General features: G+C 37.0%; 1 protein-coding gene and 1 pseudogene across 1 annotated transcript; one reads left to right on the top strand and one right to left on the bottom strand.

Moving 5' to 3' along the window:
• The first annotated feature begins 336 nt into the window (after nucleotides 1-336).
• LOC119808715 lies at nucleotides 337-1246 on the top strand (annotated as a pseudogene).
• A 3008-nt stretch (nucleotides 1247-4254) lies between these two features.
• On the bottom strand, nucleotides 4255-5190 carry LOC119809357 (olfactory receptor 8D2-like). Its single transcript, XM_038322192.1, has one exon. The coding sequence runs from the start codon at nucleotides 5188-5190 to the stop codon at nucleotides 4255-4257; it is 936 nt and encodes a 311-aa protein (XP_038178120.1).
• Between the last annotated feature and the right edge of the window lie 13052 nt (nucleotides 5191-18242).

The raw sequence follows: 18242 nt of genomic DNA, 5'->3' as shown, positions 1-18242 counted from the left end.
GAATCAAATAATTCCACATGAACTCCAAATAGTGTATACTAAGTTTTTCATTGTTCTTTTATATTAAAAAGGAAACTCACAACAAGGAAATAGGAATGCATCCTGACATGTGGCCCACAGGAAGAAGGAAGGTGAGCGGTTGGGATGGTGGCTTTTTGGTACCCAAAGTCACACCCTGACTTGGCCCAGCCTCTCTAAGGCCATTGCCTGAAGCACGTTCCCTATCAAAACTTTTGAAAATTCTTAAAATACAAGGTTCCCAGTGTGTTCTCCAAAAGCTTTCATTTCTTTGGGAAGTTCAGCTAAGTGGGTCCATCCCTTAATTCAAACTTGATAATGAGGAACTGGACTTTGGTAACTGCATTCCTCCTGATGGGAATCCCATATACAACTAGGTTGGAAAAGTTGCTCTTTGTTCTCTTTCTGGCCTTCTACCTGCTCATACTTCCAGGAAACCTACTCATTCTCCTGGCCATTGTCACCTCTTCCAACTTTCACACACATTTGTATTTCTTCTTGGAAAGCCTGTCAATGCTTGATATATTTTGCTCTTTGTTGAGTTCCCAAAGAAAGATGCTCTATCTCACAGGACATAGCCACACCATCTCTTATCAGGGCTGTGCTCCAGGTTCTTCTTCTTTCATTTCCTGGGCTGTTCTGATAGCCTACAACCCCCTTGCAATCATATGTCACCCTTTGACGTACACAGTCATCATGAGTTCACGGGATTATGTCTCCATGACAGTGGCTACTTGGATATGGGGAGCTGTCTGAATGCATCTGTTCTCATGTTTCTAATCTTCAAGTTACCCTACTCTAGACCCAGTGAATTAGGCAACTTTTTCTGTGACATTCCTGTGGTGTTGCCCCTGGCTTGTGGCGACATATATCTGGCACAAGCTCTGAGTTTCATCAACTCATTGTTGCACTCATGTGCTTCCTGTTTATTCTTACTTCATACTGTCTCATAGTTATCTCCATATTGAAAAATCAATTCTTCTGAAGGCAGGCGCAGAGCCTTCTATACCTGCAGTGCCCACCTGACATCATCCTGCTCCTTTATGGCCCTGTGGTCCTCATTTACCTCAGATCTGCCTTAGGTCCTTGGATGGATTCAGTGGTGCAAGTGTTGAATAATATCGTTACTCCTTCCTTTAATCCTTTGATATATTCATTTAGAAACAGGGAGGTAAAGGTGGCTTTGAGAAAGGTCTTGACCCAAGGGATGCACACTCCTGGGAAATAAGCTTTGTATCATAATCTCACTTTACAGTTTGTCTCTATTATCTGTTAGAAGTTGCCTTTATTTTAGTATGATCTTAAAAGTTGTTCGTGGCATACTTTATAATGAGTAGATATTATTTTGATTAAAGTTTGTATTTCGATTGTTTTAATATTTGAAATTATAATATAATGGCAACCTTTATCCCTTCCCTTTCTTCCTCTAATCCCTCCTGCTCTCCTTTAGCTTCATGGTTTGTGGTTTCTATAATTGTATTTATATACATATATATTTTATATATTTGTATATACAGATAGTCCTACATATGTTTGTATATACATCTATTTTCTTAAATATCACATTTTAAATTCATATAATGTCAGTTGTACGTATGTATATTTTCAGAACTAAGCTTTTGTCAATGGACAACTACTTCATACACCCTTCCATTTTTTAACACCCATGTTTACCCTCTCTTGTGTTCATTTCTTGCATTCTAAGTTCATATCAATATTTGCCTCCGTTTATATATAGATGCATGCATACATTGCAGGTTTGTTTTTAATTTTTTTTTTAAAGACTGCGAGTCTAGGGTCAGTGAGAAGTGAAATAGAGAAGAAAGCTAGGAGGCATGGCTGAGGACACTGGTGGAGGAAGAACTAAGGTCATCACTCTCATTGCTAATCTACTCATGATACTTAGAAACTGGAAAAGTCTGACGTCCATCAACAAATGAATGGATAATAAAAATTTGGTATGTTTACACAATGAAATATTATTCAGATAGCTAGAAGGTGAATATATTTTTTAATTAAAGGACTTTTATAAGGTTATGTAAGTCATTTTATGTTATTTATTAAGATGTTATTAGTCTTAATTAAACCTATTAGCTGAGATATACAGTCTCCTTTTTGTTCTAGTGCCCTTCTTGTCTTGTAGCGTTGGAATAATCTTCAAGAAGCTAGAGAAAACAATTTGGATACTTATAAAAACGTAAGAACCAGAGTACAAGCAGATTCATTCCCAAAGGAGTGCAACCTATGTATCTAAAACTTGGCTGCAAACACTTTTATTCATTTTATATTTGTCTATACTTTTATGCACATAAATTCATTTATTCATTTACATGGAAAGTTTGAGCAGCTTTGCATAATTTGTTCTAGAAATTAGGGGCAGAATATAAAAGACACTTATGCCTATGATTATCAGAGATCTTATTTTTTAGACAGATATGTCTAACTCTTATCAGAATAAGTGTTAAATTGCACTTGAAATGAGTGTCATGAAGTAGGTACATAATCTCTCTCCAATAAGGAGGTATATGCTGGATAACCTCATTTACTTTGTTTCTAAGATACTATAAACAAGAAAGCATTTTGTACATACTAAAGAAATGCCCACAAAAAAAACTGCATAGAAACCTGCCAAAGTTGATTGGTTTATTTTGGAAAATATTGCTGTAAATTTTTCTAAATCCGAGCATAATTACTGTCTTCTGATACTTTCATTATATGGCATGAAAACAGGAGACAGACCATTATTTCGACCTCACACCTTCCTGCTCTTTCCAACTCTGTCTCATTACTTTGGTTTTGTTTGAGTGTTGGCTCCAATCTCATAGCTGGGGAATGGGTCTATGTGAAACATGGAAGTTTCTTAGGAAAGATGCACCCCTCAGAAATGTGTGGGTGTGAGTTCAATTATGCCTGTCTTTGCCCTGCTCACACCCATTGTCTACTGTTTTCTTAATGCTAACTAGTTTGAGGGGAAATCTATGAAGAATCTCTGGAAAAATATTTGATTCTATAATAAGTGCTGCTATACAAATAAAAAGTGAAATAGACGTGGAACTTTCGATGAAGATATGAACCTAATTGTTGTTAACTAAATGTGTCCTTGTGTTAGTTATGGTTTTTACTGCTGTGAAGAGACCCCATGACCATGACAATGCTTGTAAAGAAAACATTTAATTTTGATGGCTTGCTTACAGTTTCAGAGGTTCAGTCCATTCTTATCATGAAGGGGAGTATGGCAGCCTATAAGCAGACATGGTGCTGGCTAAGTAGTTGAGAGTCCTACATCTTGTAGGCATCAAAAAAAAACTACTGACACACTAAGCAGTATTCTGAGCCTAGGAAACATCAAAGTCTGCCCACATAGTGACACACTTCTTCTAAAAGACCATGCCCACTCTAACAAAGCCACACTTCTTAATAGAGCCACTCCCTATGAGATTATAGGCACCAGTTACTTTCAAACTGTCACAGTCCTCACATGAAAAAACATACACAATTTTCTTTGTCATTGAAAATTGCCATCCAATCATTCTAGTTGCAGGGTAAAAACCATTGAATTGGTTTCCTGTAATGATCCCCCTCTTGCAATCCACATCTAAGTCATGAGTGCATATTAGGTTCTCTTCAGGGTATATCAACAATCCTGCCTCCTTCCATTGCCACTGAATTGTATCTATTCTCCATTTCACTTTCATATTCTTATTCCTCAGTCTTCATGTGTTTGTAGATTTGTCACTTAAAATACTACTGTAGGCCATTGAGGAGGCTTAGTGGGTTAGGATGCTTATCACCAAGCCTGAAGACCTAATCGGAAAAAGGAGAGAGCCAAATCTCTCACCTTGCCCTCTGACACTCCTTTCATGGCACCTCTCCTTACACAAATAAATATCATTTGTAGAATTTATGAAATAGACCTAGCTCTTTCACATGAGACCACTAAGATTTTGTCTTATTTTATTCTTAGTGGTATTTGCTAAGAACACACACACACACACACACACACACACACACACACATTTATATGTATACTTATATGTATACCAGTAAGTAAGAAAGTAGGTTAGTGAGCCTAGGCGAAAATCCCTGTGTTGGGAGTAGTGATACTAAAATGGTAAAGTGAGGTTCACCAAAAACAAAACACACATTTTGTTTTAAGATGGCTCTTCAACTTGAAATAGCATTCTTACACACAAGACAATTTAAAAGATAAAATGAATGTTTAAATTGCTAGCTAGTCTATGCAGACTGTGAGTGTAACCCACCATTCACAATTTTTCTTATGGCTTCTTTGACATCTTTGTTCCTAAGACTGTAGATAAGGGGATTAAGCATGGGAATCACGGTAGTGTAAAAGACAGAAGCCACTTTCTCCTGGGTTGTGTCACCTGACGCTGGTTTCAAATACATGAAGATGATGGAACCATAGAAGACTCCAACAGCTACAAGATGGGAACTGCATGTACTGAAGGCTTTGGATCTGCCATCTGTTGAGCGAATTCTCATAATGCTGGCAAGGATGAAAGCATAAGAGATGAAGACAGCAAACACACTTACAAATACATTAAGTCCAACCAGCAGTATCACCAAAAACTCCTTGGTATAGTCTCTTGAGCAAGTTATGTTCAGAAGAGGAAGGATGTCACAGAAGTAATGGTGAATGACATTAGCTCCACAGAAGGAACGGCTGGATATGTAGCTAGCATTAACAGTGGCCCCAAAGGCCCCCATAGCATATACAGCAGTGGATAGTAGCACACAGACTCTGTGAGACATGATGACGTTGTAGAGCAAGGGCTTGCAAATAGCAACGTAACGATCATATGCCATGACTGTTAGCATGTAGGAGTCATCAATACCAAAGAAAGAGAACAGAAATAGCTGGGTCATGCACTCAGGAAAAGTTGTGGAATTCTTCTCTGATACGAAGTTCACCAGCATCTTTGGAATTATAACAGAGGAGTAGCAGAGATCTATGAAGGACAAGTTACTGAGAAAATAATACATGGGTGTGTGAAGCTGAGAGCTAATCCTGATTAAAAAGACCAACCCCAAGTTTCCTGACATGGAGACCACATAGATCAATAGAAACATGGTAAAGAGTGGCATCTGGAGCCCTGGCTTGTCTGTTAACCCCTCAAGGACAAATACAGTCGAGTGATTTCCTGGACTCATTCTCCTCTCAGCTTTCATGAGTTGAATGAGTCAATGGAGAGAGGCAAACATTACCAGCTGGCAGTGTTTATCAGCTTGCAATTTGACAAATGACATGTTTTTTTTTTTAACAGAAACATTTTGAAATCTAAACTCAACAGTCTAGCAGTACTTCTTTGAGTATCACCTCCCATCATGATTATAGTTCACTTGCCTTCATTTGTATTCCATGCATTTTAAAGTGAAACCCACTGGGTTTCTCTTTTATTGTCCTCATGTGACATTTAAGTGTAAAATTCGTGAAGCTACCAATGAAGCTCTAGCTTTTTCTGCAAAAGAAGAATAACTCTGTTATTCACCCATCGTCCAGGAGCACCTACTGAGAGATGGTTTTCCATTTGGAGCCTAGGGTCTGCACTGGCTGTTGTGTCTGATGTCTTGGGCCTGAACTTCCATTACTGATGCTGCTTAAGTTTCCTTTCTACTTAACTTCTTCAGTCCCTGATTCTAATCTGTCTATATACACTCTGAGTTTCTGGTCTTTAATTAAATATTTTCTTGCTGCTACTCATGGGTCATAGAGATGTGAAATGAATGGGTAATATAAGGGTCTGTGAGCAGGGAGTTGTTGTCTTTTGCTGAAGGAAAATTGAAATAAGAAAAGAAAAACACCAAGACAATTGGTGCTTGTGTTCCAGGCATGTGCTGAGGGCACACTCATGACCCTTTTGATGTAAAAAAGACTGTAGAAGAATGAGAGAGGGGGAGCTGGAGAGAGAGAGAGAGAGAGAGAGAGAGAGAGAGAGAGAGAGAGAGAGAGAGAGAGAGAGAGAGAGAGAGAGAGAGAGAGAGAGAAAGAGGGGGGTGTTAGTTTCACAGGTGAGAAACTAGAGAATGTTAGTTTTGCTCAAAAGTAACATTATTTTTCCCACTTTACACGTATTTATATAAAATTTCCCAAATTTGTGACTTTTGCAATTGTCCATTCATTTGTCCTCTCATTCTCTTGAATGAGAGGCGTCTACACCCATAGTTGCAATATCAAGCGAGGCAAAATCAGGCTGTCAAAAATCCTAACCTTTAGTAGAGCAAATCAGTACACTTGGAAGCAGGTAAGTTAGAATAGAGAAATGAAAGCCACTGCAAAAAATTAAAACAATGTTGAGCCACAGTTAGGTTCTGCTTATTCTGTCAAGAATATTCATTAGGGGGTCATAGAGTGTATCTAGGGACTCACATAGAGGTGTTGTCATGCAGAAAGATGTGGCATCAGAATATTGGTAATGCAGTCATGGTAAACTAGAAAAGCAGTTGAGATTCATTTGATATGGATGATATCTACGTCTTGTAAGATCTTAAGAAGTTCATCACTTGCTCAACACAGGACATAAACACATTAAAGATGCTTTTGGAGGGCAGGGTTAGGGGTTATTTTTTCTGCTTTGAACATGCTCCGCTTGGTGTTATATAGGATTGAATGGATATTTCTATAGGATACTTTATATGAGTTTAGATTCAAGGGAGATGTCTGTGTGGGATGTGGTTTCTGAATCATCAGAACAATCATGATACTAAGGAGTGGATGGAGACATCCCTGCAGTGGCAGGTAGATACTAAATTATTGAAAACATTCTGGCAGTGCTTTTCACTGTTATTACCAGTAATTCTGTTGCTCAGTAAGGATGCTTCAAACCTCTTCTCTCTTTTCTTCTATCCATTTTTTTGTATTTACCATCTTGACTTACTCCCGGTGGTTGTCTGTCTAGAGTAGTAGTCTGGGCATTTGTTGTAAAGAACTGGAAGCTTCTAGAAAAAGTATGCAGCACAGTTGAGGAGGATATCCTGCACTGGCTTGTTCTCTTTCCCTCTTCCTTCAGAGTCTCTCTATGTATGGCTTCCACTCACATCCAGTTTAAACAGTAAGTTTGAATGAACACCACATTCCCAGTTTAACACTTCTGTAAGTATTAAAAACATACTTTCATGTGGACTGTACCACTGACAAACATGATTTAGACTTTCTATTCCTGACAAGGTAAGAGATACAAAGTACATTTCTATTTTTCAATATGTTTGGAATGCTGATCAAGGTAATCCTGTGGAATGCAGGTGGTTGAAGATGGCAATATGAGGATCAGGATAATGTTCAAATCACCAATTGTTTTGGTTAAAATATCTCTGATTTGATATGAGAATTATAATCAAGGGAGAAAGGTACAGAAAGAATTATATGGAGTAAAGAAGTCTTACAAAATATCAGAAATGACTTGGGTTTTTTAAAGATTATATTTAAGAAATCAACATCTGGGCTGGAGAGATGGATCAGTGGTTGAGATCACTGACTGCTCTTCCAGAGGACCCATGATCAGCTTTAAGAATCCACATGGATGCTCAAAGCTTTCTGTAAGTCCAGGTACAGGGGACCCAACAATCATGGCAAAAACATCAATGTATATAAAATGAAAATAAATAAATTAAGCCAGGCGGTGGTGGCGCACGCCTTTAATCCCAGCACTTGGGAGGCAGAGGCAGGAGGATCTCTGTGAATTTGAGGCCAGCCTGGTCTACAAGAGCTAGTTCCAGGACAGTCTCTAATACTACAGCAAAACCCTGTCTCGAAAAACCAAAAAAGAAAAGAAATAAATTTTAAAAAGGAACTCCAAATTCTCCTTTGTAAGTAGAGAAGGGTGCCCTTTCAGACCTTGCGTATCAGAGCCTATTTAGTGTGCTAAAAGTTAGGAATATTTGTGTTAGTTTACAGATGGACTATGTTGTTATCTGGAAAGATAGGATAAGTACATTAATGCCAGTGTCTGTTTAGATGAAGGGGGTTTCTGACCTCACCAAGCACTGTACTATGTGTTCACTTTACTACCGATAATAAATATTAGAACAAATGGACTTATAATGGGGAAGAAAACAAAGACTTTGGGATTAGGGTAGATATGGAGTACATGGGAGTAGTGTTCTCTATGCACTATACTTCGTGCTCTCTGTCATGCAGCATATGATGCCTCCTTTCCCAACGGATGTAAACAATAGTTCTACCAGTTTAGATAATAAGAGTATTTAGCCATCTTACAAAGTTATATTTCAATTACAAAACTTTATCAAAACTATGTAGAACTTTGTGACTTACCTGAATATGACCAACAAGGTAAATATAGCTGGTTATATAAGATATTAATGTTAGTTTTATAAAGTATATTCATGCAAACACAAACATACACAATTACCAGGCAATTTGGTCATCAAATACTGAGTCCAATAAAGATTCTGAAAAATATAGTAGAGTTGATTTGGTTTAAGATTTCATGGATTTGGCTGAATAAAAAGAGGAGTCAACTATGGAGATCAAGAAATGTTAACCCATGTTCTCTCAATTTTCTATTATTAAGTGGAAATTCCATTCTGATCTATTTGCACACAAGGAGATGACTGTGAACCAATGTTTTCCTTAGGGGCTCGTTATGTCAGTAGTTGAACCCTAAAGGGAAATTAATTATCAAATTCATACCTGCTAGCAATATAGAAGCAGCCATGCTCTTAATCTCTGAGGTGTACAAAATAGAGACTTTCTCCCTTGAGTGATAGAGATATTAAAAATGATTCAATAATAAATATCAACCTTTTACCAATGCTTTATGAAGTATATTCATTGTACATAGTATTGAGTTAAATATAGACATTTTTTCAAGTATAGCATGTATTAGAACATATTCAATGCCTCCAACATAAATAAAAAATTTTGAATGATCAAATTTTTTTTATCAAAATCAAATATAAGCATTTTTCTTAGTTTTTTAAATATAAACCTCACTTTACTCTTTAAAAATTTAGGGAGTACCTTATTTTATTTTAAATCTATTTGGTACTTGGAGTATTATATATGGCAAGAAAGAACAAGTTACCTACTTCTTTTCTATAACTAAAATTCTAGGGTTCAAAGCATTTTTTCAAATTTATGCCCAAGATAAGAATATGCACATATAGTTTCCAATTCACACCTAAATGCAAACTTGTGAGTTATTTCTTGCCAATCTTATAAAACATTGGGTTTTGTTTGCTCATTTCCCCATCAAACTTCTAACAGTTTTATCAGTATATCACTGTTACACAACAAATTGCACACTTTGTGTACCTATTAATTTGTCCATGAAGTCATTTTCCAAATAAAGAAACATACATATATGTTGGAGGAGGCTGTTTGTCCTGGCCTCCCAGAACTGAAATAATGACACAGAAACGGAATCATTTAAAACACTGTTTGACCTATTAGTTCTAACTTCTTATTGAATAGCTTTTACATCTTAATTTAATCCATCCCCATTAATCTGTGCATCACCACGAGGTCATGGCCTACAAGCAAAGTTTCAGCATGTCTGTCTCTGGTGGCAGCTCCATGGCTTCTCTCTAACCCTGCCTTCTTCCACAGAGCATTCTGTTTAATTTTCTCCACCTAGCACTATTTCCTAAAGCTCTGCTATAAGCCCATCGCAGTTCCTTTATTAACCAATGATATTCATAGCATATGGAGGGGAATCTCAAATCACCTCTCCTTTTCTGTTTAAGTGAAAATAAATGTTTAACAGTAAAATTACACATAATGAAAGTTATCAAACAATTACAGTTACAAAATTTATATCTACTTTATCTTTTATCATAACTAAGGAAAACTATAATAATAACTATCTATTCTTCAACCCCATCAAAGACTCCAGCAAGTGCATTGTTAACAACTTCCAAAACTCTAGAATTGACAGACAAATCTCACTGTCTGGACAGTCACCCAAAATTCTGTACTTTTGGGGCACCTATCTTCAGCCTACAGGCCCATAGTATCCAGCAGACTTTTCCACAAAGCAGGAAATTTCAAAGACAGTACTGCCTATATTAGCAGTTTGTCAGTCACTTTCTTCTGTGTGCTGCAGAATGTCTGTCAGACTCTTTCATGTAACAGGAACCCCAAAGGATCATCTCACCATTAGGCAAGTTCAACAGTCAGTTCTCTGTGGGTCCTGGATGTCCAGTTCATCAAAGAGTCCAGGCAAGAGCAGTTTCTTGCCCAAATGGTTAACAAACTCTGTAAGAAGCCTCTTCATGGCTCATCTTCCTCTTGAAGTAGATTGGTGATGCCAAAAGCAACTTGCAGTGTCTCATGCTGTGAAAAGTCCTTAAACATTTTAAATGCCATATTCTGTAGTCTTTGAAAGGTTTGAAGAATGCCTATACATCTGAAATACATCTCTGTACATCTAGAAAATCTAACTAAATTGACTACAAGCTTGACTATTATAGATGATTATCTATTAACCTATATTTCTGAATTATACACTAAATTTTTAAATGAGCTATACAAATACAATATCTTGAAGAGCAGAAATTCACATATAACAGTAAACCAAGATCCATACCAATGAAAAGTACACATCTCTATATCATATCTCCCTTTAAATATAAACAATTATTTTAAGCAATATTTGGGAATTTGGACGTAGTACCCCAGATTACTTTCTGCTGATTCGGGATGCTTTTCATCAGGTATTTTATGGTGTAACCTGTGTGCTAAGTTCATCTCAGTCAGCATTTGAGTGAATTAATTCTGGGGGATGTTCATGGCAATCTTTCAGGGAGTCTCAGTCCTTCAAACCATATTAGCTTGGAAGCAATCCACAGGTTCTCATCCTCTGGGTAAAAAAGGAAGAACCTCTTTTCTAAAGCAACATATCCTTAGACCCAAATTCTGAAGTCAAGATACCTTTATAATATACACTCTGGGTTAGCTTTGCAGCCCATACAATGAAATGTCTCTCTGTACTTAACTCCTTCACAATCAAAAAATTCAAAGAAAACATAATAATATACATAATACAGAATCTATGTGAATTTTCCATCTTTACATGTCTTAATTTTTTTACACTTTTTAATCTATAACTGTCCTATGCCGTCTCTTTAAAGACTTTGTTTTATTTTTCTAAACCATTTACTTTCTTTTATGACTCTCTATACTCTTTTTCTTCTCTCTTCCAAGCCTACATACATTTTTTAAAACACAGTATATCTCAGTTAGAGATATTTTATGTCTGAATCTGTCCTTATTGCATATCTGCAATTCTTTACTGTCCAGGAGTGCTTCTTAAAATGCTAAGCACTTCTAATGCTGCTTTGCTTTTTGGCTCCACCCAGTCCAACATGGTGAGGCAGAGGTTTGTTTAGCGTGAGCCATGCTCACAGCCCTGTTTTCAGGCACACAGCAGGTCTATGTTGTCATTAAGCAAGTTGTATCACTCTGCTCACAGAACCCCATTTAAATGCTCAGCCTCCTGAAAGAGCCAGAGGTTGTGTTTGAATACAGAATTTTCTTCTGCCCCATGTAGACAGCTTCTCTGTGGTTCTTCACACACATACACTTAAAAATAAGACATATCTGACATTTTGGAGCAGAGCAGCAGAGACTGGAGAATATGTCTGCTGTATATACCTGACTATAGCACTCTGTCCTGTGTAACCCAGCAAAAGTGAGGAGAAATTTCAAAGATTCCAGCAAGTGCTAAGCTTCCAGTAACTAAGCTGTAAATTTAAGAAAGTCAAGCTTTCCTACAGTTTCTCTAACTCTCTTCCAACTTTGGTGCTTCTTGGGACTGACCACTATGATTTTCCATAATGACTATTTACAAAAGAGACATAGTGGTAAATGGTGAATTTATAGCTTCATTCTCATAAATAATTTGAACAGTATAGATAAAACTTAAATAATATCCTACTCTAAATGGCTGTATATATTCTTTTAGTCATTAAAAGAAACATCAATCTTTAAATTCAAATATCAAGCTGTTTAAAGATAGAAAATCAAGAATAAGTTGAATTTATGTAAACAACTCAGCTAGATCTAGAAACAGACAAGGATATTACCCAAACAGCCACAGTATGTTGATCTGCTTTATGCATTTAGAAGTAAAATTATAACAAAATATCATCGACTGAATCTAGCAATACTGAGAAGAAACTGTTTTGCCATTATGATATAAGATGCATTGAGGTACTGGAAGTTCTATTTAATATTTAAAAATAATAAAAACCGCCGGGCGGTGGTGGCGCACGCCTTTAATCCCAGCACTCGGGAGGCAGAGGCAGGCGGATCTCTGTGAGTTCGAGGCCAGCCTGGTCTACAAGAGCTAGTTCCAGGACAGGCTCTAAAAGGCTGCAGAGAAACCCTGTCTCGAAAAACCAAAAAAAAAAAAAAAAAAAAAAAAAAAAAAAAAAAAAAAAAAAAAAAAAAAAAAAACCAAAAACCACTGATATCACTGGAGTAAAAAGGCAAAAACCACTAAGAGTTTTAATAGACACAGTTCACGTAGTTACCAAACCATTTTCCTTATTCATGATCCCACACTAACTAAATAAAGAGTGGGTTTCTTCAACTAAAGAAAGAATATGAATTCCAGCTAGCTACGTGCTTAATATAGGAATATTGAAGGTATTTTATGAGTATCAGGGAAAAGCAAGCATACACATTCTTTTCTTCATAGTCAATATTTTATCAGAAATTTTTAGCTGATGAAGAATAAAAGAGCCAGGTGGTGGTGATGACATACACCTTTAATTCCAAAACTTGGGAGGCAAAGGCATGTGGATTTCTGAGTTCAAGGTCAGCCTGTTGTATTGAGGGAGCTTCAGGACAGTCAGGGCTACATAGAGGACTTCTGCCTCATCCCCCCCCCCCAAGAAAAGTAAAGGAAAAGCATCTATAAATATTAACCTGATGTATTTACAGTTACCATTGTTCTACACATGAAATATTGAAAGTCATTTCTCCAAAAATCACTTAAATTAATTAATGAATTTACTAAGAGTTATGTATAAAACTAAATATGCAATAATGTTGTATAAGAAATAAAATCAAGTTTAATATAAAGGTACCTGTGAAGGTTAGTGTCACTTGTCAACTTGACAGACTCTAGGAAAATCTGAGAAATAGGGTTTTTGTCATGCCTGTGGGGGATTATCCTGGTGAGACCAACTGATGTGGAAAGGTCACCTTATCTGTGACCCAGTCTTTTCATGGGTGACTGTACTGACTGTATACAGTGGAGAAGGGAGCTGGGGATAAGTACACTTGCTGCTCGCTGTCTCTTGTGATGGATGCAGTATGGTCATGTTATCAGCTCTCTTGGGCTTCTGCTGACTTGACTCCCACAATGATTGATTGTCCCTTGAACTATGAAATGGAAAAAGTCCTTTCCCTATTAAATTGCTTTGATTAAATATGTCATCACAGCAGTGTGAAAAGAAATCAAACAACATAAAAATCACAGATTATTTAGTAACGTTTTCCCCAAATATATAAATAAAACCTCTTCACTGAAAATTCCAGAACAATCTTGAGAAAAATGAAAGGAAATATACAAATGGAAGGTGTTTACCATTTCCATAGTGTGAAGTGATGTTTCCATACTTGGAAGTGATTGAACTAAGTTCTACCTATAAAAGTAGAACCTGACCCCACTCTCTTACAATGCACAGACATACATGTAGTAGGAGATTGTTTATTTATTTCCTGACCACCCAGACTGGAAATAATCACACAAAAATATACTAATTATAATACCATTTGGCCAATAGCTTAAGCATATTTCTTTTTTGCCAGTTCTTTCCTCAACTTTCTTTTTTTCTTTTTTTTTTGATATTTATTGAGCTCTACATTTTTCTCTGCTCGCCTCCCTTCCTCTCCCCTTCTCCACTTCAACCTTCCCCGAAGGTCCCCATGCTTCCAATTTACTCAGGAGATCTTGTCTTTTTATACTTTCTACTTCCCATGTAGACTATATCTATGTAAGTCTCTCTTAGTGCCCGTATTGTTGTCTAAGTTCTCTGCAATTGTGGTTTGTAGGCTGGCTTTCTTTGCTTTATGCTTAAAAACCACTTACGAGTGAGTACATGTGATAATTGTCTTCCTGTGTCTGGGTTAACTCACTCAAAATTATGTTTTCTCACTCCATCCATTTTCCTGCAAAATGCAAGCTGTCGTTATTTTTTCTGCTGTGTAGTATTCCTTTGTTTAAATGTACCACTTTTTTTTATCCATTTTTAAATCGAGGGGCATTTGGGTTGCTTCTAGGTTCTGGCTATGACAAACAAACCTGCTATGAACATGGTTGAGCACATGTCCTTGTGGCATGATTGAGCATCCTTAGGATATATATTACTGGGTCTTGAGGCAGGTTGTTTCCTAATTTTCTGAGAAATCACCACACTGACATCCAAAGGGGCTGTATTAGCTTGTATTCCCACCAGCAATGCAGAAGTGTTCCCTTTCCCCACAACCTCTCCAGCATAAGTTGTCATCAGTGTTTTTGATCTTGGCCATTCTTACAGGTGTAAGATAGAATCTCAGAGTTGTTTTGATTTGCATTTCTCTGATGACTAAGGATGTTGAACATTTCCTTATTTTGTCTTTCAGCCATTTTAGATTCCTCTGTTGAGAGTTCTCTGTTTAGGTCTGTTCTCCATTTTTTTATTGGATTATGTGATCTTTTGGTGTCTAATTTCTTGAGTTCTTTGTATATTTTGGAGATCAGACCTCTATCTTTTGTGGGGCTAGTGAAGATCTTTTCCCATTCTGAAGACTGTCGTTTTGTCTTGTTGACCATGTCCTTTGCTTTACAGAAGCTTTTCAGTTTCAGGAGGTCCCACTTATTAATTGTTTCTCTCAGTATCTGTGCTGCTAGGGTTATATTTAGGAAGTAATTCCCTGTGTCAATGTGTTCAAGTGTACTTCCCACTTTCTCTTCTATAAGGTTCAGTGTGGCTGGCTTTATGTTGAGGTTTTGATTCATTTGGACTTGAATTTTGTGCATGGTGATAGATATGGCTCTATTTTCATTCTTCTACATGTTGATATACAGTTATGCCAGCACAACTTGTTAAATATGCTTTCTTTTTTTCCATTTGATATATTTTGCTTCTTTATCAAATATCAGGTGTTCAAAGATGTGTGTATTGATATCCAGGACTTCTATTTGGTTCCATTGGTCCTCCTGTCTGTTCTTATGCCAGTTCCAGGCTGTTTTCATTACTGTAGCTCTGTTGTAGAGTTTGAAGTCAGGGATTGTGATGCCTCCAGAAGTTCTTTATTGTACAGGATTGTTTTGGCTATCCTGGATTTTCTGCTTTTCCAAATGAAGTTGTGTACCATTCTTTCAAGGTCCTTGAATAATTTTGCTGGGATTTTGATGGACATTGCATTGAATCTGTAGATTGCTTTTGGTAGGATTGCCATTTTTACTATATTAATTTTGCCTACCCAAGAGTATGGAAAGTCTTTTCACTTTCTGGTGTCTTCTCTATTTCTTACTTCAATGATTTAAAGTTCTTGTTATACAATTCTTTCACTTGTTTGGTTAGAGTTACTCCAAGATATTTTATGCTATTTGTGGCTCTTGTGAAGGGTGTTGATTATTTCTATATTTTAAATTAACCAATTTCTATTATTTTGTTTATTGCCACTAGGCTGTGGGTTTCAGGGTAAAGTTCCAGCATCTGTCTCCTTAGGCAGTCTGACTCAGTCTGCTTTTCTCCTCTATTTGCTTGGAATTCTTGCCTTGCTTTGTTCTGCCCTGCAGTAGGCCAATGTAACTCTATTCATTAACCAATATAAATAACGAATATACAGAAGGACTTCCCATACCATTTCCCCTTTTCTGTGCAAATAAAAAGAAAGTTTTAAACTTTAACATAGTAAAATTACATATACAAAGCAGGTATCAGGCAAGAATTACAGTTCTAATATTTATTTATCTTTTATCACAGCTGAGGAAAACTATAACTATTTTTAATCTCCATCAAAGACCCCAGAAGGATGTAATATTAGCTAAATAAGCAGGAAGTGCATTGTAAGCAATGTACAAAGCTCTAGAATTGACAGAGACATCTCACTGCCTGGACAGTCACCCAAAGTTATTTTGTAAGATTGGAGCATACATCTTCAGCCTACAGGCCCATAGTATCCAGTAAACTTTTCCATGAAGCAGGAAATTTCAAAGAGTTCTGCCTATATTGGTAGTTTATTAGTAACATTTTTGTGTGTCTTTTGGGATGTCTGGCAGACTTTTTCATGAAGCAGCAACCCCAAAGTACTGTCTCACCTTTTATAGGCAACTTCTGTAGTCATTTTTCTGTGAGTCCTGCATGTCCAGTTTGTATAACGTAACATCAAGCAGTCCAGGCAAGAGCAGTTTCTTGCCCAAATGGCTATGCTTGTCACATTGAAAGCAAATTCCATAACAACTTTCTTCAATGTCCATCAACCTTTCTGAAGTAATTGGTGCTGCCAGGAGCAGATGAATCTCATTGATATGAAAAGTCTTAAGTTCTTAAAACATTTTAAATGCCATATTTTTTTTACATCTTTGAATTATACGAAGACTACCTCTCCATCTGATATATAAAGCTTGACTCTTATAGATGACTATTTATTAACCTATATTTCTTAATTATACATTATATTTTAAAATAACCTGCACAAATGCAATACCTTAATCAGGAACATAAATAAACATATAACAAAGTTGACTTTAAATTTGTACCAACAAATCAAGGTTAATACCTAGGCAAAGTATTCATCTCTATATCATATCCCTCTTTAAATGTAAACAAACATTTTAAAAACATCATTTAGGGAATTTGGGCATCATTCTCTATCCTACTTCCTGTTGTTTGGGGGTGCTGCTAATTAGATCTTTTTTGGGGTATCCTGTATGGTAGGCCCATCTTAGCGAACAGATCCTGAAGCTGTCATGGATACTGGATCATCTGGGCCACTGCTTCAGGAGGTCTTGTTTGATCAAACCATATTAACTGGTAAGAAATGCATAGCTTTCTATCCTCTGTGGAAACAAAATCAGAACCCCTTTTACAAAAAAAAAAAACAAAACAAAAAACAAAAAAAACAAAAAAAACCCAAAAAAACCCTTAACCTTAGACCCAAATTTTGAAGTCAAGATACCTTTAAAGTGTATATGTTAGTTTAGCTTAGCAGCCACCAGAATCAAGTATTTCTCTATCTTTAGCTCTTTCACAGTAAAAAAAAATTCAAGGAAAACACAATAATATATAGTATCCAGATTCTCTGTGCATTTTCCATCTTTATGTGGCTTTCTTTTAGACTCTATTTATTTTATTTTTATTTTTAATATTTTTTATTAAAGATTGCCATCTCCTCCCCTCCTCCTCCCTCTCCCTCCCCTCCCTTCCACACATACCCCCAATCCCTCCCTCTCAAGGCCAAAGAGCCATCAGGGTTCCCTTCACTATGTTAAGTCCAAGGTCCTCCCAACTCCCCCTAAGTCCAGGAAGGTGAGCAACCAAACTGCCAAGGCTCACAGTGATCCCGTCCATGCTGTAGAGTCTAAGCCCATCGCCATTGTCTTTGGTTTCTCAGTCCTCCTCCACTGTCAGCCACATTCAGAGAGTCCGGTTTGGTCACCTGTTCCATCAGTCCCATTCCAACTGGACTTGGTGGTCTCCGGTTTGTTCTGTCCCATCATCTCAATGGGTGAACTCACCCCTCACGGTCCTGACTTCCTTGCTCATGATCTCCCTCCTTTTGCTCCTCATCAGGACCTTGAGAGCTCAGTCCGGTGCTCCAATGTACGGCTCTGTCATTTTCTCCATGAGACAAGGTTTCTCTCTGTATCTTTGGCTGTCCTGAAACTCACTCTGTAGACCAGACTGTCTTTGAACTCACAGACATCTGCTTTCCCTTGCCTCCCAAATGGTGTGTGTGTGTGTGTCACCACACCCAACTATTCTTTCTTTCTTCCTTCCTTTCTTTCTTTCTTTCTTTCTTTCTTTCTTTCTTTCTTTCTTTCTTTCTTTCTAGGACTTTATCCTTTTTCTTTTCTTTCCCATGCCCACATATATTTTTAAACACACTGTAAACTGTTTGGAGGTTATTTTTGTCTGAATCTATCTTTACTGGATATCTCTCTTTTTCTGACCACATGAGTCTCTAACTTGCTAAGCAATATGGTTAGGATTAAAGCTGTGGCTTTTATGGCTGGATCCACCCCATT

The sequence above is a fragment of the Arvicola amphibius genome, chromosome 3 (assembly GCF_903992535.2).
Source record: "Arvicola amphibius chromosome 3, mArvAmp1.2, whole genome shotgun sequence".
Classification (NCBI taxonomy): domain Eukaryota; kingdom Metazoa; phylum Chordata; class Mammalia; order Rodentia; family Cricetidae; genus Arvicola; species Arvicola amphibius.
The sequence above is the reverse complement of the archived record's forward strand: the minus strand, read 5'-3'. Positions and strand labels throughout refer to the sequence as shown.